The sequence below is a fragment of the Heterodontus francisci genome, chromosome 27 (assembly GCF_036365525.1).
Source record: "Heterodontus francisci isolate sHetFra1 chromosome 27, sHetFra1.hap1, whole genome shotgun sequence".
In the NCBI taxonomy this organism is placed as follows: domain Eukaryota; kingdom Metazoa; phylum Chordata; class Chondrichthyes; order Heterodontiformes; family Heterodontidae; genus Heterodontus; species Heterodontus francisci.
The window spans coordinates 5,666,551-5,694,208 of record NC_090397.1 but is presented as its reverse complement, the minus strand read 5'-3'; the positions used below and the strand labels follow the sequence as shown (position 1 = coordinate 5,694,208).

General features: G+C 44.5%; 1 protein-coding gene across 1 annotated transcript in view; it reads left to right on the top strand.

Annotated features, from left to right (window-relative positions):
* Positions 1-27,658, top strand: part of LOC137384869 (dynein axonemal heavy chain 3-like) — a 613,990-nt gene that overhangs the window by 544,170 nt on the left and 42,162 nt on the right. Inside the window, exons 60-64 of the mRNA XM_068059481.1 lie at positions 17,993-18,064; positions 18,949-19,242; positions 20,074-20,211; positions 21,021-21,281; positions 25,019-25,111. Of these exons, the coding sequence (XP_067915582.1) occupies positions 17,993-18,064; positions 18,949-19,242; positions 20,074-20,211; positions 21,021-21,281; positions 25,019-25,111 (858 nt within the window). The remainder of the gene's footprint in view (positions 1-17,992; positions 18,065-18,948; positions 19,243-20,073; positions 20,212-21,020; positions 21,282-25,018; positions 25,112-27,658) is intronic.

Below are 27,658 nucleotides of genomic sequence, written 5' to 3'. Positions count from 1 at the left end.
TGTCAGACCACAAGCACATTGCTGATGATTGTCAGTGACATACATGCTCAAAATACTCATGAGCAGAGCTCTCATTGTGGAAATCTTTCTATTTTTATATGCTACATGTAGTATAAGGGTCTGAAAGGGTTAATCTTGAGAGAATGTAAAGAGTACCTCCTACTATGATGATGGAAGAGATCATGTGAGAGACACTCGAGAATAAATGCCCCATGGATTTTGGAGGAGTCACACAGGCTAGGTGGAGTGTAAATAGTTAGAATGCAATAAAGATTAATGTTTAACTACTATAGACTAAGAATCTCTCTGGCTAGATTAAATAAGGTGGCAGTGTACTAAACCAACATATAATATGGTGATCAGCGGTGGGATCAAAAAAACAAAAGTTTTTTCCATCCTACAGCTAGAAGAAAAATTTAAAGCAACTAGCTGAAAAGGGCTGACCTAGATAAAAGCACAAAAAAATCTGCAGTTCTCAAGAAGAGGTTGAGAGAAGCTCCACAGAATGGAAGTGTGGTTACATGCAGATCAATTCCATCAATCTGGTGATTTACAGTGCCGACGGTTGAGGAATCGCACTAAAAGCCTTTGAAGGGCTTCAAGTAATTTTGTGAAGGCATCGTGCAAGAGAGGAAAAAAAGGGGAAAATCCCAATCCTTCACTTGGGCTGAACGTGAAACCTTAGTGGGATGTAGGGGAGATTACTGAGATAGGGAGAGTTGATTGAACACAATTGAAACTCCCAAAAAGCACACAAACTGCCGAAAAGTGTGGGAAACCCCCAAACAAAGCAGGGACACTCCATTAAAGCAGCCAAGCCTGAAGAAAAGGAAGTAAACTGGAGTTCTCAAAGAAAGGGGAAAACCCCAGAACAGTCAATTATAACAGCAGGGAACTCTCAAATGGCTGTGTCAACTCCATTAAGGCAAGCTGAATAGACAAACAAAGTGAAGTTCTCAAGCAAAGGGGAAAACCCTAAAACAGCCTATTAAAAATGACAGGGGACACTTGAGAGTGCCTGCGACACCCCATGAAAGCAAGCTAGCCTGAAAACAAAGTTCTGAAAAAGTCTACAAAACAAAACAACATGGATCAAAAATTAGGAATGCTGGAGAGTTTCCAAAGTCAAGAGGGATCCAATCAGATTCAAAATTGGGTATTATGGAAAAAAAGGTTTCTCAGGTACAGAACTGCATCTAAGTTAGACAACCTCCTGCAGCAGAGCAATCAAAACATTTCTTTATGTGATCAATGATCTTATTCAGGCATTTTGCTCTGCAGATATATAAGTCAACTAATTTCAAACTCGACACCAGAGCAAGTGTAACGGTCTTATCAAACAAACAGCTGTGGCTTTCCACACACTTTCTGCAACCAATGAAAACTCAGTTACATGGCCCAGGAGGGGTTGAATTTGCAGTAAAAGCGGAGTTACAGGCAACACTTCAGTACAAGGGAAAGCAGATATTAGAAACACTGTATGTTCTTACCTTCCGGGAGAGGAGCGGACCTGTGGGGAGAACGCCGAGTGCTCCGCCTATAAATCGACCCCGGGGATCGAGGCCCAGTCTCTTGCCTTCCGGGAATGGAGAGGAGCGGAGCGGAGTGGACCTGTGGGGAGAACGCCGAGTGCTCAGCCTATAAAGCGACCCCAAGGATCGAGGCCCAGTCTCTTGCCTTCCGGGAGTGGACTGGAGCAGACCTGTGAGGAGAACGCCGAGTGCTAAGCCTATAAACTGACCCCGAGTTTGCAAATAACACCAAAATTGGTGGTATAGTGGACAGTGAAGAAGGTTGTCTAAGGTTACAACAGGATCAACTGGGAAAGTGGGCAAGGGATTGGCAAATGGAATTTAACGCAGACAAGTGTGAAGTGATGCATTTTGGGAAGTTAAACCAGGGCAGGACATATACAGTGAATGGCAGGGCCCTGGGGAGTGTTATTGAGCAGAGAGACCTTGGGTGCAAGTACATAGTTCCCTGAAAGTGGCAACACTGGTAGACAGGGTGGTGAAGAAGGCATGCTTGCCTTCATCGGCCGAGGCATTGAGTACAAGAGTTGGGACGTCATGTTACAGTTGTACATAACATTGGTTAGGCCGCATTTGGAGTACTGTGTGCAGTTCTGGTCGCCGCACTACAGGAAAAATGTGTTTAAGCTAGAGAGGGTGCAGAAAAGATTAACAAGAATGTTGCCGGGTTTGGAGGGCTTGAGTTATAAAGAGATTGGATAGGCTGGGTCTGTTTTCCCTGGAGCGAAGGAGGCTGAGAGGGGACATGATAGGGGTATATAAAATTATGAGAGGCACAGATAGGGTAGATAGCCAGAGTCTGTTTCCCATGGTAGGGGTGACTAAAACTAGAGGGCATAGATTTAAGGTGAGAGGGAGGAGGTTTAAAGGGGATCAAAGGGGTACATTTTTCACACAAAGAATAGTGGGTATCTGGAATGAGCTGCCTGAGGAGGTGGTGGAGGCAGGAACAGTAGCAACATTTAAGAGGCATCTGGACAGGTACTTGAATGAGCAAGGCATAGAGGGATATGGAATTAATGCAGTAAGGTGGGATTAGTATAGATAGGCATTATGGTCGGCATGGATGCGGTGGGCCGAAAGGCCTGTTTCTATGACTCTATGACTCTAAATCAGGAGTTCTCACTCTTAGGTAGAAGAGCTTGTATTGACCTTCATCTTTTAGAGAAAGTAGAAGAAGTTAAACAACAAGAATCCAGGAGTCACTTTCAAGAGGAATTCCCAAAATTGTCCACAGGCCTAGGGAGACTGAGCCAGGACAGAGGGAGAGCTCCCCCCACCCTGACCTGAGCAATGCAGAGAGTCTGGACTCTGCCAGAGAGCCCGCCCAACGGAGAGAGCCCGCACAACACAGCACAGCCCGCCGTGCCGTTCAAAGACTACCAGAGCGAGAAAGAGAAATGCAGCTAGTTCCTGCAGGAATTCTACACGGACAGAGAACTCAGGAAGAAGCAAGTCCAACAAATTCGTCACGCGTAGAGGCAAGATGAAGAATACACCTATGTCCGCTAATATTGCGAGCAAGGTTGGCCATAACAGAGTAAGAGGATGAAAATCTTCTTCAAACACAGAAGACGCTTTACCATAGTGGACAATTTTCTGGTATATGATGAGACTGGTGATTCCAGAGTCACTCCAAGAAGATATCTTGTAGAAAATACATCAGGGTCATATGGGTATAACTAAATGTTGCACACTGGCCCAGGTATCTGTGTGGTGGCAAAGAATCTCGAAGTATATCAAAGAACTGATTTTGAATTGTGATGTATGTGCAGTTGTCATGGATCTGTAATTATTTTTCTCCTCGGATTAAAAACAGTGTGTGTGCCTTTAAGACTCTGTGTTTTAAAAAAGTACACCTTTATGGGAGAGAAGGTTCTGGAATTCCTGAGACCGTGTGCAGCAGCTGCATTTTTGTTATCCTGGGCAACAGCAGGAGAGAGAGAGAGGGGTCATATGGTAATGTTTCCACTTGGCTGTGTGTGAAACTGGCAGAAACTGGCTGAAGCCAGTTAGTTTAGAGAGATTTTCCAGCAAAGTGTACTCAAGAGAATGAAGCAGTCTATTTCTTCTCAGCAAAAATTCTACAGGGCAGAGGTAATTCCCTGAAAAAAGAAGAAAAGCCTTTTTCAAGAAACCGTATGTAATGCTGTGCTCATCATTCAAAGAACTGTTTAATGCCTACTGTATCCGAAGAGTCGAATGCCTATCCACTGAAGGGCTATTTTTATCAGATCCACGTGAAGACTTCAAGTGGCCTTTGTCTATTTCCACATTAGAAGACCTCATCCATCAGGGATGTAACCTAAAAAAAACCGACTTAAATTATTCTTAAGAGACAGCTAGTTTTTCAAATCTCCACTGTTAAAATCGGTTAACTGTTGGTTTTTGAGTCTATATGTGTGAATACGGGAATTAGGTTAAAATAAGAAGTTATAAGGTCTTTAGACATAGGTTTATCTTAATAGCGTTTAAGATTTAGCTTTTTTAATAAATAGTTAATTAGTTGTTGTCTAAAGATACCTGGGTTGGTCTGTTTCATTCTGGGGTTACTAGAGTGTTTAATTGGCTGTTTTCCGCCAAGAAACCGGAGGCCCGAGAGAGAGAGCAGTGGGAGCAGAGCTTTAAAAAGCACGCCAAGAAATCGGAGTCCAGAGAGAAAGAAAGAGAGAGCAGCGGGATCAGAGATTTAAATCGGAGACCAGAGAGAGAGAGAGCAGTGGGATCAGAGATTTAAATCGGAGACTAGAGAGAGAGAGAGCAGTGGGAGCACAGCTTTAAAAAGCACGCTAAGAAATTGGAGACCAGAGAGAGAGAGAGAGAGAGAAAACAGCGGAGCAGAGATTTAAATCAGAGACCAGAGAGAGAGAGAGAGAGAGCAGCGGGATCAGAGATTTAAAAAGCGCACCAAGAAATCGGAGTCCAGAGAGAGAGAAAGAAAGAACAGCGGGAGCAGAGATTTAAATCAGAGACCAGAGAGAGAGAAAGATAGAGAGCAGCGGAAGCAGGGGGATAAAATGGAAAAGTGACATCAGAGTGAGGTCACAGTCGACAGACAGAGCTGGGAAACGGAAAGCAGCCTGGGTGAGTATACCAGTACAGTTTTAATTTAATTTCATCTAAAACAATCAAATAAAAAATAAGCAGAGTTCCGTTAACTCTGCTTCTCTTTCCACAGATGCTGCCAGACCTGCTGAGTGATTCCAGCATTTCTTGTTTTTATTTCAGATTTCCAGCATCCGCAGTATTTTGCTTAAATAAAAAATAAGACTTGATTGATTCATTAGTATATAAACTAAAAACTAAAGCGGATTTGATAATTTATCATACAGAGTGAGAGAGAGAGATCAGCAGGGAGTGTATTCGCTGAAATTCAGACAACTTAATACCAAAGCTGTATTAAGTATTAGGGCTTATCAGTATCCATAAGGTTTACTAATAGTAGTAAGGTTTATTAGAATTGGCAAGCTTTATTAGCCTTGGGAAGGTCTATTACCAGTAGGAAGGTCTATATATCTGTGTAATCAAGAAAAGTATAACTTTAGTTGAAGGTGGTACTAACATTTAATAAGCACAGTAAATTCTACAATACGCAGTAATTAAAGTAAATTAACTAATAGCATAAGTAACAATGGCAGGACAGGTGTAATGTTGCAGCTGTGGCATGAGAGAGCTCCTGGATGCCAAGGCAATCCAGGACAAACACAGCTGCAGAAAGCTAGAGGAATTCCGGATCAGGATTATTGATCTGGAAGCCGAACTGCAAACACTGGGCAACATAAGGGAGGGGGAGAAATACCTGGACACTTTGGTCCGGAGGGCAGTCACACTTCTTAGAACAGGGTCATCTGTTTTGGTCAGCAGTGAGGGACAGAAGGATGCGACTGTGAGTGAGGCAGGTAAAAGGACCAAGCAGACTTTGCAATTGTCAAACAGGTTTGAGGTGCTCTCAATCTGTGTGGATGAAAGCAAGGTCTGCAAGGTGGATGAGCAGACTGGCCATGGCACTGTAGTACAGGAAGCCATTCAAGTGGGAGGAGCAAAAAGGAATGTAGTGATAGTGGGGGATAGTATAGTGAGGGGGATTGACACTGTTCTGTGCAGCCGAGAGCGTGAGTCCAGAAGGCTGTGTTGCCTATTCGTGCAAGGGTTTGGGACATCGGCTCAGGGCTGGACAGGAACTTGGAGTGGGAGGGGGAGAATCCAGTTGACGTAGCCCATGTAGGTACCAACGACATAGGTAGGACGAGGAAAGAGGTTCTGCTTAGACAGTATGAGGAGCTAGGCAACAAATTGAAGAGCAGAACCTCAAAGGTAATAATCTCTGGATTATTATTACCTGAGCCACGTGACAATTATCAGAGGGCACATAAGATTAGTGAAATGAATACATGGCTCAAAGACTGGTGTGGGGCAAGTGGGTTTCGGTTCGTGGGGTACTGGCACCAGTATTGGGGAAAGTGGGGGCTGTACCATTGGGACGTCTGCACCTGAACCATGCTGGGACCAGTCTTCTAGCAAACTGTGTAACTAGGGAAGTAGAGAGGGCTGTAAACTTAAACATGGGGGGAGAGGGATCAAGCCTGGGTAGATGTAGCAAATCAAGGGGGAAAGTCAAGGCAGGAGATCAGAATAGTAATATGGGAAATGAAGGTCAGAGAATGGCAGGAAGGGACAGAGAGAAAAAATCTAATAACACACCAACAGTCAAGACTAGATGTTACAAAGATAACAAAAAGACAAAACTAAAGGCTCTGTATCTGAATGAAAATAGCATTCATAACAAAGTCGACGAACTGTAAATAAATAAGTAAATAGGATCTGATAGCCATTACAGAGACATGGATGCAGGATGACAAGGATTGAGTCCTCAATATTGAGGAGTATATAACATTCAAGAAGAACAGGAAGCTAGGTAAAGGTGGAGGGGTAGCACTCTTAATCAAGGATGGCATTGGTGCAATAGTTAGAGATGACCTTGGTTCAGGAGATCAGGATGTAGAATCGATTTGGGTGGAGATGAGGAATAGTAGGGGAAAGAAGTCACTAGTCGGAGTGGTCTACAGGCCCCCTAACAATAAACACAAAGTTTAACGAAGTATCGAAGAAGAAATATTGGGTGCTTGTGATAAAGGGACGGCAATAATCATGGGTGACGTTAATCTACATATAAACTGGAAAAATCAGATTGGTGATAGTAGTCTGGATGATGAGTTCATAGAATGCTTTCGCGATAGTTTCTTAGAGCAGCACGTTCTGGAACTAACCACAGAGCAGGTTATATTATCAATATGCCCTGCCACCTTCAAAGATCGATGCATATGCACCCAAGGTCCCTCTTCCCTGCACACTCTTTAGAACTATGCTATTCAGTCCATATTGCTTCTCCCTATCCTTTCTGCCAAAATGATGATTTTCCAAATTGATTTTATGGCTCAAGTTTCCACTCAAAGGCCAGACTTTTACGTTGAATGGGAGGCCCCACCTACCGGCCAAAAAGTCGGGGGCAAGCTCACCTCCACTGGACCTGGGAAGCCAGGCCGGGGGTTCTACACTCTCCAGGCCCTTAATTGCCCTTTGGCAAAACCTCCACCTCTCTGAGGCAGGACGTCCCACCTAATGGAGCAGCCGGCCAATCAGTGGGCCTGCAGCTCCCAGTCCCAGCAGCACCACCAGGAGCAGTGGCCACTGCTGGGACTGTACCCAGCCAACAGCAGCAAATGGGACAATGGCTCTGGAAAGAAGTTAAGTTTTTGGGGCCTCGCTGGGGTCAATCGGCCGGGCTGCGGCGAAACAAGGGGGGGTCGGTTGGGGGTGAGGGGGGTGGGTAGTGTTGTGCAGAAGGGGCAGTTGGGCCATGCAGGGGGCCCTCCGTGGGGCACAAGGTGCCCGATCAGGAGGCCCCCCCCCCAAGCCCACAAGAAGGCCTGGCAGTGATCTGGGGGCCTGAGCTGGCTGCTGGTAAAATAACAGCAGCAGTGGGAGGAGGCCCTTAAGTGTCAGTTAATTGGCCAGTTAAGGGTCTTGATTGGTCTGGGATGGGCAGGTCATTTCTCGCTGCCGCTGTCCCTTGTAAAATTGCAGCGGGGGTGGGAAGGCATCGGGAATGACACGCCCTACTTCCCACTCAATTTTACGGCATTACCCCACCTCCTTCCACCAGCCCACTCCTGTGGGGGGTGGGGGGGGGGGCATAAAATTACGGCCAAAGTCATTTACATAATCACAAATGTAAAATGTTCCACAAACCAGCATAATTGGGCAACGTTTTGGAATGTAATGGTTTCTTTCCTCTTGCATTAAAAATATTTGTTGATGTGTTTAAGAGTAATAACCTAGTGCAGTTTGATTAACAGAGCTGAAAAAGGGGTTTCTGACAAAAAAATAAGCATTTTTAATCAGAGTATCTAGTCCACACCTAAAATAACTCAGAAAAGATTGAAACATCTACACTGAGTCATTTACTAGTTTCATTGGTGTACAAAAGTCAATTTCTTAGTAAATTCAATATTTTTTTTAAATTTAAGTGATGACCTGGTGCCTAAAAGCCACTGTAATTTGAAAAGCCTCCTCAAAGGGCCACAACTAGCTGAAACTCGTCAAGCTGATTGATATGATCTGTGGGCAATTTTGAGGGTGGAGCCAGCTTCCAGCCCAATGTTTTTTAAACTAGCGCAAAAAATCGCAAAAACTGGATTGCACGGAATGTAACTTGTTTTTGAAATTTCTTGCTGTTTTTTTCCTAGTTTGACCAATTTCAAACATCCTAGTGAAATTTACTACCTCCTTGAATCTTGGTACAACGTATTCACCAGTTGAAATAAGAATTTTTGCTCACTTTGTATAATGCCCCAAATAATGTAAAAAAAGGTCCTGCTTCTGGGTTAATACACTCTTCCTGGGGGGGTGGGGGGATTTAATGTAGGCAATGGGGGTCTTGGCCACCGGATAAAGTGCCAGCGAGAGCCCCATGTCACCTTCTCTGGGGAAGGCCCGTGCATTACATGCCAATTAGGCACTTAAATGGACAGGATTAAGGACCCCAGCGACAGAAATCCTGCCCGCTGAGAGCTGCCGGCCAATCAGAGGCCAGCTGTGCCACCGCAGAGGCAATGTATTGTACCCAGCGGAGCCCTGGAATTGTCAAGGGACCAGCAGCAAGGACAAGGGGGATGGCTCTCAGTGGGCTCCCCCTTCCTGATGCCAGGTCTCTCAATCAGTGAGTTTGCTCGGCATGCTGCCCGCATGGCGACAGGCCCACCTGCCACCAGACTTATACTGGTGGCAGCAGGATAAGGCCCTTAATAGGGCATTCATTGCCTACTTAAAGGTCTCAATTGGCGGTAGGGTGGGAGGGCCATCCTGCCATGGACTTAATTAGGGTGGAGGCGGGAATTAGAATTAGAATATTACAGCGCAGTACAGGCCCTTCGGCCCTCGATGTTGCGCCGATCATCTGACCTACACTATTCCATTTACATCCATATGTCTATCCAATGACCACTTAAATGCCCTTAAAGTTGGCGAGTCTACTACTGTTGCAGGCAGGGCGTTCCACGCCCCTACTACTCTCTGCGTAAAGAAACTACCTCTGACATCTGTCCTATATCTTTCACCCCTCAACTTAAAGCTATGTCCCCTCGTGTTTGCCATCCTCATCCGAGGAAAAAGACTCTCACTATCCACCCTATCTAACCCTCTGATTATCTTGTATGTCTCTATTAAGTCACCTCTCCTCCTCCTTCTCTCTAACGAAAACAACCCCAAGTCCCTCAGCCTTTCCTCGTAAGACCTTCCTTCCATACCAGGCAACATCCTAGTAAATCTCCTCTGCACCCTTTCCAAAGCTTCCACATCCTTCCTATAATGCGGTGACCAGAACTGCACGCAATACTCAAGGTGCGGCCTCACCAGAGTTTTGTACAGCTGCATCATGACCTCGTGGCTCCGAAACTCGATCCCCCTACTAATAAAGGCTAACACACCATATGCCTTCTTAACAGCCCTATTAACCTGGGTAGCAACTTTCAGGGATTTATGTACCTGGATACCAAGATCTCTCTGCTCATCTACACTACCAAGAATCTTCCCATTAGCCCAGTACTCTGCATTGCTGTTACTCCTTCCAAAGTGAATCACCTCACACATTTCCGCATTAAACTCCATTTGCCATCTCTCAGCCCAGCTCTGCAGCCTATCTATGTCCCTCTGTACCCTACAACACCCTTCGACACTATCCACAACTCCACCGACCTTCGTGTCATCCGCAAATTTACTAACCCACCCTTCTACACCCTCATCCAGGTCGTTTATAAAAATGACAAACAGCAGTGGCCCCAAAACAGAACCTTGCGGTACACCACTAGTAACTAAACTCCAGGATGAACATTTGCCATCAACCACCACCCTCTGTCTTCTTTCAGCTAGCCAATTTCTGATCCAAAGCTCGAAATCACCTTCAACCCCATACTTCCGTATTTTCTGCAATAGCCTACCGTGGGGAACCTTATCAAACGCCTTACTGAAATCCATATACACCACATCCACGGCTTTACCCTCATCCACCTGTTTGGTCACCTTCTCGAAAAACTCAATAAGGTTTGTGAGGCACGACCTACCTTTCACAAAACCGTGCTGACTATCGCAAATGAACTTATTCTTTTCAAGATGATTATAAATCCTGTCTCTTATAACCTTTTCCAACATTTTACCCACAACCGAAGTAAGGCTCACAGGTCTATAATTACCAGGGCTGTCTCTACTCCCCTTCTTGAACAAGGGGACAACATTTGCTATCCTCCAGTCCTCCGGCACTACTCCTGTCGACATTGACGACATAAAGATCAACAACAATGGCTCTGCAATCTCCTCCCTGGCTTCCCAGAGAATCCTAGGATAAATCCCATCTGGCCCAGGGGACTTATCTATTTACACTCTTTCCAAAATTGCTAACACCTCCTCCTTGTGAATCTCAATCCCATCTAGCCTAGTAGGCTGTATCTCAGTAATCTCCTCGGCAACATTTTCTTTTTCTACTGTAAATACTGACGAAAAATATTCATTTAACGCTTCCCCTATCTCCTCTGATTCCGCACACAACTTCCCACTACTATCCTTGATTGGCCCTGTTCTAACTCTTATCATTCGTTTATTCCTGATATACCTATAGAAAGCCTTAGGGTTTTCTTTGATCCTATCCGCCAATGACTTCTCGTGTCCTCTCCTTGCTCTTCTTAGCCCTCCCTTTAGATCCTTCCTGGCTAGCTTGTAACTCTCAAGCGCCCTAACTGAGCCTTCACGTCTCATCCTAACATAAGCCGCCCTCTTCCTCTTGACAAGCGCTTCAACTTCTTGAGTAAACCACGGCTCCCTCGCTCGACAACTTCCTCCCTGCCTGACAGGTACATACTTATCAAGGACACACATTAGCTGCTCCTTGAATAAGCTCCACATTTCGTTTGTGCCCATCCCCTGCAGTTTCCTTCCCCATCCTACACATCCTAAATCTTGCCTAATCGCGTCATAATTTCCTTTCCCCCAGCTATAATTCTTGCCCTGCGGTATATACCTGTCCCTGCCCATCGCTAAGGTAAACCTAACCGAATTGTGATCACTATCGCCAAAGTGCTCACCTACATCTAAATCGAACACCTGGCCGGGTTCATTACCCAGTACCAAATCCAATGTGGCATCGCCCCTGGTTGGCCTGTCCACATAATGTGTCAGAAAACCCTCCTGCACACACTGGACAAAAACAGACCCATTTAAAGTACTCGAACTATAGTATTTCCAGTCAATATTTGGAAAGTTAAAGTCCCCCATAACCACTACCCTGTTACTCTCGCTCCTGTCGAGAATCATCTTCGCTATCCTTTCCTCTACATCTCTGGAACTATTCGGAGGTCTATAGAAAACTCCCAACAGGGTGACCTCTCCTCTCCTGTTTCTAACCTCAGCCCATACTACCTCAGTAGACGAGTCCTCAAACGTCCTTTCTGCCGCTGTAATACTCTCCTTGATTAACAATGCCACACCCCCCCCCCCCCCCCCCACCACCTCTTTTACCCTCTTCTCTGTTCTTACTGAAACATCTAAATCCCGGAACCTGCAACATCCATTCCTGCCCCTGCTCTCCCCATGTCTCTGAAATGGCCACAACATCAGGATCCCAGGTACCAACCCATGCTGCAAGCTCACCCACCTTATTCCGGATGCTCCTGGCGTTGAAGTAGACACACTTTAAACCAAGTTGTTGCTTGCCAGTGCCCTCTTGCGTCCCTGTAACCTTATCCCCTACCTCACTACTCTCAACAGCCTGTACACTGGAACTACAATTTAGGTTCCCATTCCCCTGCTGATTTAGTTTAAACCCCCCCGAAGAGCACTAACAAATCTCCCCCCCAGGATATTGGTACCCCTCTGGTTCAGGTGAAGACCATCCTGTTTGTAGAGGTCCCACCTACCCCAGAAAGAGCCCCAATTATCCAGGAAACCAAAACCCTCCCTCCTACACCATCCCTGCAGCCACGTGTTCAACTCCTCTCTCTCCCTATTCCTCTCTTCGCTAGCACGTGGCACAGGCAACAACCCAGAGATAACAACTCTGGTTGTTCTCGCTCTAAGCTTCCACCCTAGCTCCCTGAATTTCTGCCTTAAATCCCCATCTCTCTTCCTACCTATGTCGTTGGTGCCTATGTGGACCACGACTTGGGGGTGCTCCCCCTCCCCCTTAAGGATCCCAAAAACACGATCAGAGACATCACGTACCCTGGCACCTGGGAGGCAACACACCAACCGTGAGTCTCTCTCGTTCCCACAGAACCTCCTATCTGTTCCCCTAACTATGGAGTCCCCAATGACTAATGCTCTGCTCCTCTTCCCAGGGACAGACTCTGTGCCAGAGACCTGCACCCCATTGCTTACCCCTGGTAAGTCGTCCCCCCCAACAGTATCCAAAACGGTATACCTGTTGTTGAGGGAAACGGCCACAGGGGATCCCTGCACTGCCTTTCCTTCCCCTGACGGTAACCCATCTACCTACTTCTTTTACCTGAGCTGTGACTACCTCCCCATAACTCCTCTCAATAACCCCCTCCGCCTCCCGAATGATCCGAAGTTCATCCAGCTCCAGCTCCAGTTCCCTAACGCGGTCTGCGAGGAGCTGGAGTTGGGTGCACTTCCCGCAGATGCAGTCAGCAGGGACACTCTTGGCGACCCCTACCTCCCACATTCTGCAGGAGGAACATACAACTGCCTTTACCTCCATTCCCACTATTCTAGATTCCCAATAAATCTACTGAAAAACCAAACGAAAAGGGAAGTGGTGGGGTCTCCTCCAGCCACCATCCCACCTGATTAAATGCTCTCCCCGCCTCCAAACTCAACACAGGGAGAGCATAAAATTCTTCCCTTTATATCTATTTACGATGTTGCTTTACCTGTTATCTAAAGCATTATGGGAAACCCATATGATGTTGAGCTTTGCAGAAAACATAATGTCAGATAAATCTGCTCTATAGAATTGTACAAAAAACTTAAATTCCTCAAGGTTTGCAGTTTTAAAGTTCATCATATCATGGGAAACATTTTATCCACATCTATCATCTTCAATTAACATGCAATATCATGAAAGGATCCAGTCTCCCATCCCCCATTGTAACATTGCTAAACCCCCTCCCAGACAACCAATTTAATGCCAATGAGTGATGATATAGGAGCAAAGTTGTGCAATGGATTCACACTCAATATGAACTAGACCAAAGCTTTTTAATACAGATCACTGAGACCGTTAGAATTTTACAGCCGGCTCCTTCAATCACAGTGTGTCATGGAGTGTGAGTCTTTTAGATTCATTCTCTGGATCTGGGCATCACTGGCTAGACCAGAATTTATTGTCCATCCCTAATTGCCCTGGAGAAGGTGGTGGTGAGCTGCCTTCTTGAACTGCTGCAGTTCATCTGGGGTGGGTACACTCACAGTACTGTTCGGAAGGGAGTTCCAGGATCTTAACCCAGCGACAGTAAAGGAACGACCGATATAGTTCCAAGTCAGGATGGTGAGTGGCTTGGAGGCGAACTTGCAGGTGGTGATGTTCCTGTGCGTCTGCTGCTCTGTGAAAGTCACGGGTTTGGGAGGTGCCTCTGAAAAGCTGTTTTAATGGGTAAATGCAATGTTATTGTGAAATTTGTAGTTTTTAAAAATCTTTTATTTAAAACCTTATCTTATACATAAGAAATTTCAGATGCTGAGAAAAAGTGGCAGACAAGTGAATTTCAAAAGCCTTTTTGGGTGCTTTTCATTGATTCATCAATGAAGTGTGACAGACAACAGTTTACATTTGGAAATTGATTTAGAGCTGGTACAATAGCTCAGTGGTTATGTTGCTGGTGAGTAATTGGGAGTCCTGGACAAATGCTCCAGACATGAGTTCAAATCCTAGCATGGCAACTGGGGAATTTAAAATTAATTAAAGAAATCTGGAATAAGAAGGTTATCTCAGTAATGGTGACCGTGAAACTACTGGATTGTTGTTAGAAACTCATCTGGTTTATTAATGCCCTTCAGGGAAGGAAATCTGTCATCTTGACCTGATCTAGCCTACATATGACTCCAGACCCACAGCAATTTCTCTCTGAAATGACTCAGCAAGTACTCAGTTGTATCAAAACCACTATGAAAAGCTATAATAAGAATAAAACTGACAGACCATCCAGCTTCAACTTAGGCATCAGAAACACCAAAGGCCCTGTCGACCCTGCAAAGTCCTTCTCACTAACATCTGGGGACTTGTGCCAAAATTGGGAATGTTGTCTCACAGACTAGTCAAGCAATTTCAGAACACTACATGGAAGAAGCAATGAGGGTAGCAAGGGCACAGAATGTACTCTGGGTGGGGCACTTCGATGCCCATCACCAAGAGAGTCTCGGTAGACCACCACTGGCTGAGTCCTGAAGGACCTATCTGCCAGACTGGACTTATGGCAGGTGGTGAGACAACCAACATCCACATTCCATGAATTAATTAAAAAAAGGTCTAAAAATTGATCGATGCCAGTTTTTGGGTGTGGGGTTGGTGATTCACGAGCTGCCCACCCCTATTGCTGTGGAGATAGGCAGCTCCCAAACTTGGTGCTGGTTCCTCATTTACCAGATTGTCATATTATGCCAAGTGGGGTCCATGCTGCAGGCTGCCTGAATGCTCAGCAGGGGGACAAGCAGCATTCACAGAGAGGACATGGTGCAGACAACCTGCACCTTTTAAAGGCAGTCTGTCCCTCTTAAAGGGAAGCTGCTGAATACTATTTGCAATGTAAACAAGGAAAATGGAACGCCAAGGAGGAGAGAGGGATCAAGGGTGACGGATGCAGCGCTGCAAGCCTTAGTGATGGAGGGGAATAAAATAAGAGTCGCTATGGTTCCACGGGGTCTAAAAGGCCCCAAAGGACCACCCTCAGAAGGGTTTGGGAGCAGCTGCCCAGGGAGGTCGGTTCCCAGCATCTGAATCCGAGGACCTGGCAGCGGTGGCACAAGAAGTCTAATGATCTCACATGAATGCATCTTCACATGACATCTCCTACCTACTGCTGCACCAGCCTGTCATGCTGCTAATGCACCACACACCCACCATTCACCCAGCAGCAGCCTCTGATACTCAGGACTTGTGTCTAACATCCAGATACTCCACCTCACCCTCACACACCTACCAATGCTGCCAGCCTGACACCCACCTCTAACTGTCTGCACATACCTCCAGCCATTCAGCTACGGCAGGTACATCGCCCAAACACAGTGTTACACAATCACTTTTATTCTTCCCTCTCTCTTGCAGGATGAGGTGGCACGCGACAGAAGGGAGCAGAGCAGAACAGGCAGGGAACAAGGTGTCCTGCATCTCCTGAGCTCTATGGAAGGGATGGTTCTCGGCATCTTGGAGCCGGCTGCGACAGTGGCATCCGGCATCGCTGAGCATATTGAGGATGATGGTATATACTTGCCTAATGCCCCTTCTCAACACCTAACTCACCCTCATCCTGCTATCTGGCAATGATGAGCAAGCTGCTGTTGGTGTTGCTATGGACCTCTTGTTTTCTAACCCACCCACTTTCCTCATCCAACCTTCCACTTTCTGCTTTTGTCTTTCAAACACCTGAGAACTGCCTCCTGTCCAGCCACAGCAGCCCAAGGAGGAGGAGAGAGAACTCCAGCACAACGCTAAAGAAGAGGCCCCCTCACTTGATCTGACACTTGCAACCACCAGCTCAGATATTGGAAATGCACGTACCTTAAAGGCTAGTATAGAGATAGGATTAGCACACGGTGAGTCACCGGGCACAAGTGGCCTGCAACCAGACCAGGTGGAAAGGATAGTTTGTGTACCAGCTTACCAGAGGGGGAGGTGGCAGACAAGTTCTGCTGCAGTGGACTTAGCTGAGGACCTCGATGGAGCTCGATACAGGACAGCGCTGCTGGGTGCATTGGCTATCCTGCCAGACAGGCTCCTGTCATTATCAAGGAGCATGGAGGAGTCTGACTCCAACTTGGCAGAAGGCATCACACAGAGCCTGCCCTCTCCACAGCCTCTCCCTGTCATGTTGCAAATCACATACTTACTGCAGCCTTTGTGTGGACAGGTCACCAAATTCACTGGCCCCCCTGTAAGGACACAGGAACACTCCCTGACAAATCCAGGAACTCACCATAACACCTTCAAAAACACTTCACAGTACTTCCAGAGACTTAGCAATAGCAGAAACTCTTCTAAATTACCTTACCTGCAAGTTAGAAGCCTGGACATTTAAATAACCCTAGTACTGGGCCAACCTCTGATAGTGATAAGCAAATATATTGGACCTGTGTGATACAAGTTCACAAATAGAGCATCAAATCAGCCAATAGAGCTGAGTGTCATGGAATCTGCGGTCTGTGAGACCCTGGGGAGTGTGTGTGAGCTATCCTATGAGCATTTAGTTTAGATTAGATTAGAGATACAGCACTGAAACAGGCCCTTCGGCCCACCGAGTCTGTGCCGACCATCAACCACCCATTTATACTCATCCTACACTAATTCCATATTCCTACCACATCCCCACCTGTCCCTATATTTCCCTACCACCTACCTATACTAGGGGCAATTTATAATAGCCAATTAACCTATCAACCAGCAAGTCTTTTGGCATGTGGGAGGAAACCCACGCAGACACAGGGAGAACTTGCAAACTCCACACCGGCAGTACCCAGAATTGAACCCGGGTCGCTGGAGCTGTGAGGCTGCGGTGCTAACCATTGCGCCACTGTGCCGCCCATTTAGCTTGTCAAATGTTCTGTTCGGTGCAAAAATTATTTCTTCTTTTGGAACAGACTGTCCTAACAGAAATTGTAACCAAAAACTTCAGGTTTCCAGGGAAACTGAAACTGGTTGGAACCAGATAAAAAAGGAGACAGAGTCATCTGAGCTCAGATGGCAGGAAGCTGCATTTTACATCTGGTTGAAGAAAGTGATCTAGGATCAATTTCTATTATTTAAAGGAACTGATTAACCAGACCCAGTCACACAGTGCACCAGGTTGTCACTGAAGGGCAAGGATAAAGGGAATACTGGTGGATACACTCCACTAAGCGAAACTGAGAAGGTTCTGGAGAAGTATGTCTTTTTTTGGTGAAGACTGTACCTGTGGAGATCTGGATTAAAGGGGAACTGCTGTCAGTTGGGAAATGGTGGCTGCATTTTGAAAGGCAGGATCGGAAGATCTACCTGAGGACTTTCAGAGATTTGAAGAACTGTATGACTGTAATTCGGTGCCATACATGCTGCATGGACTGCCCTGTAAATCTGAGATCCATCTTTGTTGTATCTGATAGTGAATGTGTAATTTGTAATATCTTGTCCGTGATTTGTCTGGTAATTCATGTTTAATTTAAGTTGATTTTGGTGTGATTGTTAAAGTAAAAGTTATAATAGTGAAATCTTGTCCATTTGTTTTTTTTTCAGGGTCATTCGGTAAGGTTGGTTCTTTTGGTTTGTTGATCTCCACGGGGATCATAATATGAGTGACATCATGACAGCGCCAGTTCAGAGCTTCTGGTGCACACAGGGGATGCCCATGTGATTGTCTTTCCAAGAATGGGACGCCCTGCTGGAAATGGTTGAAAACGCAGTGCACCCCACTCAGAGGGCCTCCCAGCTACCGTAGTGCTGTCTCCAGTGGCACTACAAATCCAAATTCTGTGCCCAAAATATTTACATACAGAATCCCTTCAAAGCCTTTTAAATATGCACTTTCCATTTGTGAGTCTTGGCATAAAAAGTGTTTCAGGAAGTAAGGATTTTGGACAGGAAGTGCATAACATACACCAGATGTTTAGTACATATTGATAAATATATGTAGGTATATATTTAAGTTCATTAGAAAGGTACTTTCTGAATGCAGCAGTTAAAATTTACACTGTCTATTTTAGGAAAGGGAGGGGCGAATCTCCAAACGATCTCTCTTGGCCAGGGGCAAGGGCCAATTGCTGGAAAAATGATTGAAAAAGTAAGTTTTTGAATACTTATTTGATAAGAACAGTTCATTTTCCCTGAGTTTGTTCCCAATTATCTAATAGTTACTGAGAAATAAGAATGTAACACATGTTCAGAAATTCCCTTCTAGATATTGAGAGTAACTTTCTTCTTGTTGACTCTCCAAAAAGTCTAAAGAGGAACAGTTTACACTATTAAAGTAAGAAAGGGGAGAGCAGCTTGCTGTGTCTGCTTAAGCAATGCCCGACAGCAATTTAACAACACTTAACAGACTCCTAGCTTCAAGCATCCAGAGCTGACAGGAGTCAACTTATTTTGAAATCATCACTGAACCTTATATTGATTTCCTCACACCATTTGGGTTTAAGCTTGATTGAGTGTCTGTTGTACTTGCACTAGAGGCATGTAGATAACTTCAGAAGTCTCCAGAGTAACCTTTTTGAATAACAGAATGGTTGTCATTGATTGTCAACCCTCGGCCAGTAACTATTTATTATTCCTAGTCAGACTCCATTTGAAAGCAAACGCAGCTCAATAACTAAAGTGTACCTTTATCTTAAATGGTCAGTCACAACAATGTGACAACTGACTGAAGGCCAAGCTAATTGTAAAACTTAGTTTCCTGGAAATGGCTATTTCTCATTGATTGTTGCTTTGACATGTGAATCAGTGGTCTGTATAGAGACCCGGCCAGCCTGATAGAACCATAGAACCATAGAAAAGGCACGACACAGAAAGAGGCCATTCAGCCTAGCATATCTGCGCCGGCTGAAAAAACTAGCCGCCCATTCTAATCTTACCTTCCAGCACCTGATCCGTAGCCTTGCAGGTTACACACTTCAGGTGCAGGTCCAGGTACCTTTTCAATGATCTCTGATATGGTTCCTGTTTTTCCAGGCTGCTGAGGAAGGGACATGGGTGGTTCTTCAGAATTGTCACCTGGCGAGCAGCTGGCTGCCTGAGCTGGAGCATATCTGTGAAGAGGTGATCACTGACAGTGACAGGACCAAGCCTGAGTTCCGCCTGTGGCTCACCAGCTATCCGTCCAGAGACTTCCCCGTCTCCATGCTACAGAACGGAATCAAAATGACCAACGAGCCGCCAAAGGGACTGCGTGCAAATCTGCTGAGGTCCTACCTGAATGATCCAATCTCTGACCCACACTTCTTCAGTGGCTGCAATAAGCCAGAGGTATGGGCTGCTTACATTTCCTGCTTCCCTGTAGCTCTGTTACCTCCCGTACTTGCTGATGTGAACAAGTGTGAAATCCAATCTCAGTCTGGCTGACACAGTCAATGTCTGATTTATAAGTCTCGAGGTGTGAGTCTGAACAGGAGCTAGGAGATTCTTCCTCCAGAGAAAGTGAGCTGTGTAGATTATTTTTTAAATTCATTCTTGGGATGTGACACCACTGGCAAGGCCAACATTTATTGCCCATCACGAATTGCCCTTGAGAAGGTGGTGGTGAGCTGCCTTCTTGCACAGCTGCAGTCCATATGGTGTCAGTACATCCAGAGTGTCTTTTGCTGTAGTGGCTTGATACAACTGAGTGGCTTCCTAGGCCATTTCAAAGTCAATCACATTGCTGTGGGTCTGGAGTCATTTGTAGGCCAGACTGGGTCAGGACGGCAGATTTCTTACCCTGAGAGACATTAGCAAACCAGATGGATTTTTACAACAATCCAATAGTTTCATGATCATTGTAATTGATACTAGCATTTTATTCCAGATTTATTAATTAATTGAATTTAATTCCCCGAGCTGCCATGGTGGGATTTGAACCCATGTCTCTGGACCATTAGACTAGGCCCCTGGATTACTAGTCCAGTAACATTACCACTATGTTACCATCCTCTGAAATATTGATTCTGTATTACTTCATGTTCCAATACTCTCGACTTTTGCATTTAACCCTAAAGCGGAAAGCCAATACTTTGATGTCATAATTGCCATTTTAAAGAACTTGTTTTTATTTTTTAAGAGATGCTGGAGTTTTTGTTTGATAGTCACTTTCATTAACAGGTGTGGGAGAAGCTTCTCTTTGCCTTGTGTTTTTTCCACGCTCTCATTCAAGAACGTCGTATGTTTGGATCACTTGGTTGGAATGTTCCTTATGAGTTCAATGAATCTGATCTCAGGATCAGTGCAAGGCAGATTCAGGTATGTCACAGTGATACACTGAGGAAACGTATTGAACGGATCCTTCAATGGTAATTAACTAAGTTAACAACTTGCTAAGTTATTATTAAATATGCATCCCCTTCATAACAGTGTCAACTTGGCTCAGTTGGTGACACTTCCCTTGAGTCAGAAGAAAGACTTGCATTTATATAGCACCTTTCACAACCTCCAAATGTGCCAAAGTGCTTTACAGCCAATGACATGTAGTCACTGTTTTAATGTAAGGAATTTGAAAATTTGAGCACAGCAAGATCCCACAAACAGCAATGTGATAATGATCAGATAATCTGTTTTAGAGATGTTGTTTGAGAGATAAACAGTAGTTAGGGCACTGGACACTCGGCACTTCAAAATAGTGTCATAGGATATTTTATATCCATCTGTGAGGGAAGATGGGCCTCAGTTTAATGTCTCATCTAAAGACAGCACCTCTGACAGTGCAGCACTCTCTCAGTATTGCACTGGCGTGTCAGCCTAGATTATGTACTCGAATCCCTTGAGTGGGACTTTAACCCATGACCTTCTGATACGAGAGCACTGAGAGTGAGCCAAGGACGACAACTTAAGTTACGCTTTCAAGCTCCACTCTATGAGCATACAATCTAGGCCGATGCTCCAGTGCAGTACTAAGGGAGTACTGCTTTGGCTGAGAAGCACTTTGGGATTGCCTGAGCATGAGAAAGGTGTTGTATAAATGCAAATCTTTCTTTGATATACGACACTCATTTAATTTCCGATCGAGATTGGAGAGCGATTGAACTGACTTGCTCATTGCAATGTGTCCACAGATATTCTTGAATGAATACAGTCAGGTCCCTTTCGAGGCTCTGATCTACCTTACGGGAGAGTGTAACTATGGCGGCCGTGTCACAGATGATCATGACCGACGACTCCTCCTCAGCCTCCTGGAGAACTTCTGCTGTCAACGTGTCATCAGCGATGACTGCTACAAATTCTCTTCCAGTGGCATTTACTTTTCCCCCAGAAAAAGCAGCTATGAAAGTTATTTGGAATACATAAAGCAATTACCCCTGAATGCGAACCCAGAGGTACAGTAAGGGGCTGTGAGATCAGGGGTGTGGGGCAGAGCGTGAGGGTTTTTGATTACTCAGTATGAACCTGCTGTACAGCTTGTAAACCTACATATCTTCAAATATTATTAGAGACCAATCACAGAATCATAGAAAGTGAGGTAATTGTTTCTGAAGCCAGGGTTTTAAATTTGAACAAAGGAAATTATGAAGATATGAGGGGAAAATTGGCTGAGGTGGATTGGGAAAATTCATTAAAAGGTATGACAGTACATAGACAATGGATAGTCTTTAAAGAATTATTACATAGTTTACAGCAACTATACATTCCTTCAAGGCACAAGAACCCCAAAAGAGAAGGCAGTCAACTGTGGATAACAAAGGAAGTTAAGGATTGTATAAGATGAAAAGAAAAGGCCTGTAAAGTTGCCAGAAATAGTAGTAAACCTGAGGATTGGGAGGATTTTAGAATACAGCAAAGGAGAACCAAGAAATTGATAAAGAAAGAGAGAATAGAATATGAATGTAAACTAGCAAAACATATAAAAACGAACTGTAAAAGCTTCTACAGGTACATAAAAAGGAAGCGTTTGGCTAAGACAAATATGGGTCCATTACAGGCAGAGTCAGGAGAATTTATAATGGGGAATAGTGACATAGCAGAGAAGCTAAATAATTACTTTGTGTCTGTCTTCACTGAGGAAGATACAAGAAATTTCCCAGAATCAGAGATCCAAGGGCCCAGGGAGAATGAGGAATTGAAAGAAATTAGTATTAGTAAGAATGTTGTATTGGAGAAATTAATGGGACTGAAGGTTGATAAGTCCCCATGACCTGATATTCTACATCCCAGAGTGTTGAAAGAGGTAGCTATGGAGATAGTGGATGCATTGGCGATCATCTTCCAAAATTCTATAGATTTTGGAATGGTTCCTGCAGATTGAATGGTCGCAAATGTCACCCCACTATTTAAGAAGGGAGGGAGAGAGAAAACAGGGAACTACAGACCTGTTGGCCTATCATCGGCTGGAGGAAAAATGCTAGAATCTATTCTAAAGGATGTGATAAATGGACACTTGGATAATAATGATCTGATTGGGCATTGTCAACATGGGTTTATGAATGGGAAATCATGTTTGACGAATCTGTTGGAGTTTTTTGAGGATGTTACTAATAGACTTGTTAAAGGGGAGTTGGTGGACGTGGTATACTTGGATTTTCAGAAAGCTTTTGATAAAGTCCCCCACAGGAGGTTGGTTAGCAAAATTAAAGCACATGGGATAGGAGGTAATATACTGCAATGGATTAAGGATTGGTTAACAGGCAGAAAACAGAGAGTAGGAATAAACGGGTCATTCTCAAGTTGGCAGGCTGTGACAAATAGGATAAATACTTGGGCCCCAGCTGTTCACAATATATATCAATGATTTGGATGTGGGGACCAAATGTAGTATTTGCAAGTTCGCGGATGACACAAAACTAGTTGGGAATGTGTGTTGTGAGGAAGACGTAAAGCAGTTTCAAAGGGATTTGGACAGACTTAATGAGTGAGCAAGAATGTGGCAGATGGAATATAATGTGGAAAAATGTGAGGTTATCCACTTTGGTAGGAGGAACAGATGTGCAGAGTATTTCTTAAATGGGAAGAGATTAGAATGTGCAGATGTACAAAGGGACCTGGGTGTCCTTGTCAATAAGTCACTGAAAGCTAACATGCAGGTGCAGCAAGCAATTAGGAAGGCTAATGGTGCATTAGCCTTTATCGCAAGAGGATTTGAGTACAGAAGTAGTGAAGTTTTGCTTCAATTGTAAAGAACCTTGGTTAGACCGCACCTGGAGTACTGTGTGCAGTTTTGGTCCCTTTACCTTAGGAAGGATATTATTGCCATAGAGAGAGTGCAACGAAGGTTCACCAGACTTGTTCCAGGCATGGTGGGACTGTCCTATGAAGAGAGATTGGGGAAACTGGGCCTGTATTGTCTAGAATTTCGAAGAATGAGAGGTGATCTCATTGAAACATACAAAATACTTAAAGGGATAGATAGGGTAGATACTGGTAAGGTGTTTCCCCTGGTTGCGGAGTCTAGAACCAGGGGGCACCATTTCAAAATAAGGGGGAAGCCACTTAGGACCAAGATGAGGAGAAACTTCTTTACTCAGAGGGTTGTGAAACTTTGGAATTCTCTACCCCAGAGGGCTGTGGAAGCTCAATCATTGAGTATGTTTAAAGCAGAGATTGACACATTTCTAAATACCAATAACATAAAGGGATATGGGGATAGTGTGGGAAAAAGGCATTGAAGTGGATGATCAGCCACGATAGTATTGAATGGCAGAGCAGGCTCGACGGACTGAATGGCCTACTCCTGCTCCTATGTTCCTATGACTCTAGTATTTTCAGGGAGGCAGGAAGAGAGATTGGAAGGGATGGGGGTTATAACGGCTGGAAATCCTGAAATGCGGGTGTAACAGAGATCCTGCTGCAATTAACAGCAGGACCTCATCTGAATTTTTACCCCAACCGGCAGCCAGACAAATTGAGAGGCCAGCTGGCTGTCAGGCAAGAAAGTCCACAGCTCGGATTCAAAGAGGTGGAAGGGAGGTAGAGATCGCGAGGGACGAGATGACGGGAGGAAATCTCATAGGACGGTTTTGATTTGTGGATGTATAGGGAGATGGCGGGTTGGCCAATCGTGGGGAGGCTGATTGTAACAGGTTAACTTTGGGGGTGGCGGATGTGCAGGAAGGAAGCACCCCTGTTGTTCCTGGCCCACAAGCAATGCCAGAAAGGCACTTACTTGCTGGATTCGGCAGCTTGTACCTCCCTTCAGCTGCTGGGATTTCTGAACCCTGGGATACCCAGCCTCAGCCATTTAACATTAAAATCTGAGATTTGCAGCCTCAGTAGCAAATTGAAATTAGTGAACCAACTCTCAAGAGTGGGTTACACACCTGACCCCCAATTCATCCTGGTTAAACCTTAACCTTCTTTGCTCTAAGAAGAACAACCCTATCTTTTTTTCCCAAAAAATATACTTTATTCATAAAAATCTGTAAAAAAAAATGTATCACAAAACAGTACCAAGTTGACATTCCAAAAAGTGCAAAGGGAATCAGTTTTCTTCAATACAGGAGTGAGTTGCCTCACAACCTTCCATTTCATTTTACATGCCATGTACATTTTACAGCAAACCCATATTTGGTGTATATAACCTGAGTGGTTTCCCATGGGTCCAGCCCCTCAGTTCAGCTTGGTGGGGGGACCTTACACAGTGGTCTTTCCCCATTGAGCCTTTGCTGCGGCTGCCCCAAGCTTTAGTGCGTCCCTCAGCACGTAGTCCTGGACCTTGGAATGTGCCAGTCTGCAACACTCTGTTGTGGACAACTCTTTTCGCTGGAAGACCAGCAAGTTTCGGGCAGACCAAAGAGCGGCTTTCACTGAATTGATGGTCCTCCAGCAGCAGTTGATGTTTATCTCGGTGTGTGTCCCTGGGAACAGCCCGTAGAGCATAGAGAACAACCCCATCTTTTCCAATCCCTCCATTTAACTGAACTCCCTCCCCCCCAAGCACTATTCTAGTAAATCTCCTTTGCACTTCCTCTAAAGTCTTCACATTTAAAGTGGGGTGCCCAGAATAGCATCACATATGAATCAGTTGAGTGTTTTTACATTTGTATAATTATGACAATGATCTGGATTAAAAGTATTCTTTGAAGTGTGTGCAGTTAGTTTTTCCTGCCTGCTTCTTGTTCAGGTCTTTGGATTGCACGAAAATGCAAATATCACGAAAGAACAAAAGGAAACTCAGAAGCTTTTTGATGGAATCCTGAGCACACTCCCCAGAGAGGTGAGCAGTACCTGACACTCCTGCCTTATTCTAATACAGCTTATTTCCCTTTCAATGCATGTGATTAAGGTGCTGTAAGTATTAGCTCCATTTAGCAGAAGCTTGTTTGCTACAAATGATTCTCTTACTTTGGTTGAAGGCCTTGGTATCAGACTGCCAACCTGCGGAAAACACAATACACTTTAAGGGAGCTTGGGAGAAACCGGTACAAAGATGCACTCCTTTATTCCTAGAATGGAAATCCATATAACCTAACAAAGACATAGGGCTGGTTAAACATTGTGAATCAGTATCATTCTCAGAGGTCACAGGGCATTTTAAAACTCTACCATCAGACTATTGCCTGAATAGTTACCTGGACTACTCGATTGAATTACAGCTCCATAATACACTCCAAGGGATCTGTACACAGTGTGCACGTTGCTAATGTAATAAAAAATATACAGTCCAGGAGTGCACAAGTCAAATAGTCAGCTTTGCAGGGATTAAACATTGCCACATATCACGTTTGGTTGATAGACAACAGGAGAAGTGTAATAGTATAATAAAAGTGAAATACTGCAGATGCTGGAAATCTGAAATAAAAACAGAAAGTGTTGGAAATACTCAGCAGGTCTGGCAGCATCTGTGGAGAGAGAAACAGAGTTAACAGTTCAAGTCTGTGACCTTTCATCAGAACTGGCAAAGGTTAGAAGTATAATAGGCTTTGAGCAAGTGAAGGGTGGGTGGGGGGGGGGGGGTGTGAAGAACAAAAGGGAAAGTGTGTGATAGGGCAGAGGGCAGGAGAGATTAGATGACAAAGATGTCATGGAACAAAGGCAAAAGAAGTAGTAATAGTTGTCGTGAAAAATTCCAGAGAGAGTGTTAATGGCAGAATAATGAACAGTTCTGTCCAAAAGCACAAACATCAAATACAAGTTTAAGACAGGCACATGGTTAAAAAAATAATAAAATAATAAAAAATAATAATCATAATTCAGCCAGTTTTAACGTAATTATGGAAAAGGACAAGGATAGGACAGGAAAGTTCTCAATTGGGGCAAGGGAACTTCACTAAACTGAGGAGTGATTTAGTGAAAGTGAACTGAAAACAGCTACTTGAAGGTAAATCAGTGTCAGTGCAGTGGGAGGCATTCAAAGGGGAGATTCAAGGGGTTCAGAGTAAACATGTTCCCACAAAGAAAAAGTGTGGGACTAACAAGTCTAGAGCCCCATGGATGTCAAGGAACCTACAGGGTAAGATAAGGCAGAAAAGGAAAGCTTATGTTTATGTCCGACACTGAGAACTCAATACTACAGAAAGTCGAGAGGAGTATAGCAAGTGGAGGGGTGAAATCAAAAAGGAAATGAGGAAAGCAAAGAGAGGGCATGAAAGAATATTGGCAAGCAAAATCAAGGTGAACCCAAAGATGTTTTATCAATACATTCAGAGTAAGAGGATAACTAAGGAGAGAGTAGGGCCCATAAAAGACTAAAAAGGTAACCTATGTGTAGGAGTGGAAGATGTTGGTATGGTTCTTCATGAATACTTTGCACCTGACTTCACAAAAGAGGGGGACGATGCAGATGTTGTAGTTAAGGAAGGGTGTGAAGTATTGGATGTGATGAACATAGGGAGAGAGGAAGTAATGGGATTAGCATCCTTAAAAGTTGATAAATCACCAGAGCCAGATGAAATGTATCCTAGGCTGTTAAAAGAAGTCAGAGAGGAAATAGCAGAAGATCTGACCATCATTTTCCAGTGCTCACTGGATACAGGTGTGGTGCCAGAGGATCCTGCTAATGTTGTACCTCTGTTTAAAAAGGGAGCGAGGGATAGACCAAATAATTACAGGCCCTGTCAGTTTAACCTCAGTAGTGGGCAAATTATTGGAATCTATTCTGAGAGACAGGATAAACTGTCATGTAGAAAGTCACAGATTAATCAAGGATAGTCAGTATGGAATTGTTAAGGGAAGATCTTGTTTGACCAACTTGATGGAATTTTTTTGTAGAAGTAACAAGGTAGATAGATGAGGGTAGTGCAGTTGATGTGGTCTACATGGATTTTAGCAAGGATTTTGACAAGGTCCCACATGGCAGACTGGTTAAAAAAATAAAATCCCATGGGATCCAGGGAAATGCAGCAAGGTGGATACAAAATTGGCTCAGTGGCAGGAAACAAAGGGTAATTGTTGACGCCTGTTTTAGCAACTGGAGGGCTGTTTCCAGTGGCGTTCCGCAGGGCTCAGTACTGTGTCCTCTGGTATATATTAAAAATTTGGACGTAAATGTGGGGGGCATGATCAAGAAGTCTGCGGACGACACAAAGATTGGCCGTGTGGTAGATAGTGAGGAGGATAGCTGTAGGCTGCAGGAAGATATTGATGGTCTGGTCAGATGGGCAGAAAAGTGGCAAATGAAATTCAACTGGGAGAAGTGTGAGGTGATACATTTGGGGAGGTCAAACAAGGCAAAGGAATACACGATTAATAGGAAAATACTGAGGTATGGAACAGAGGAGGCTGAGGGGAGATCTGATTAAAATGTACAAAATTTTGAGGGGCC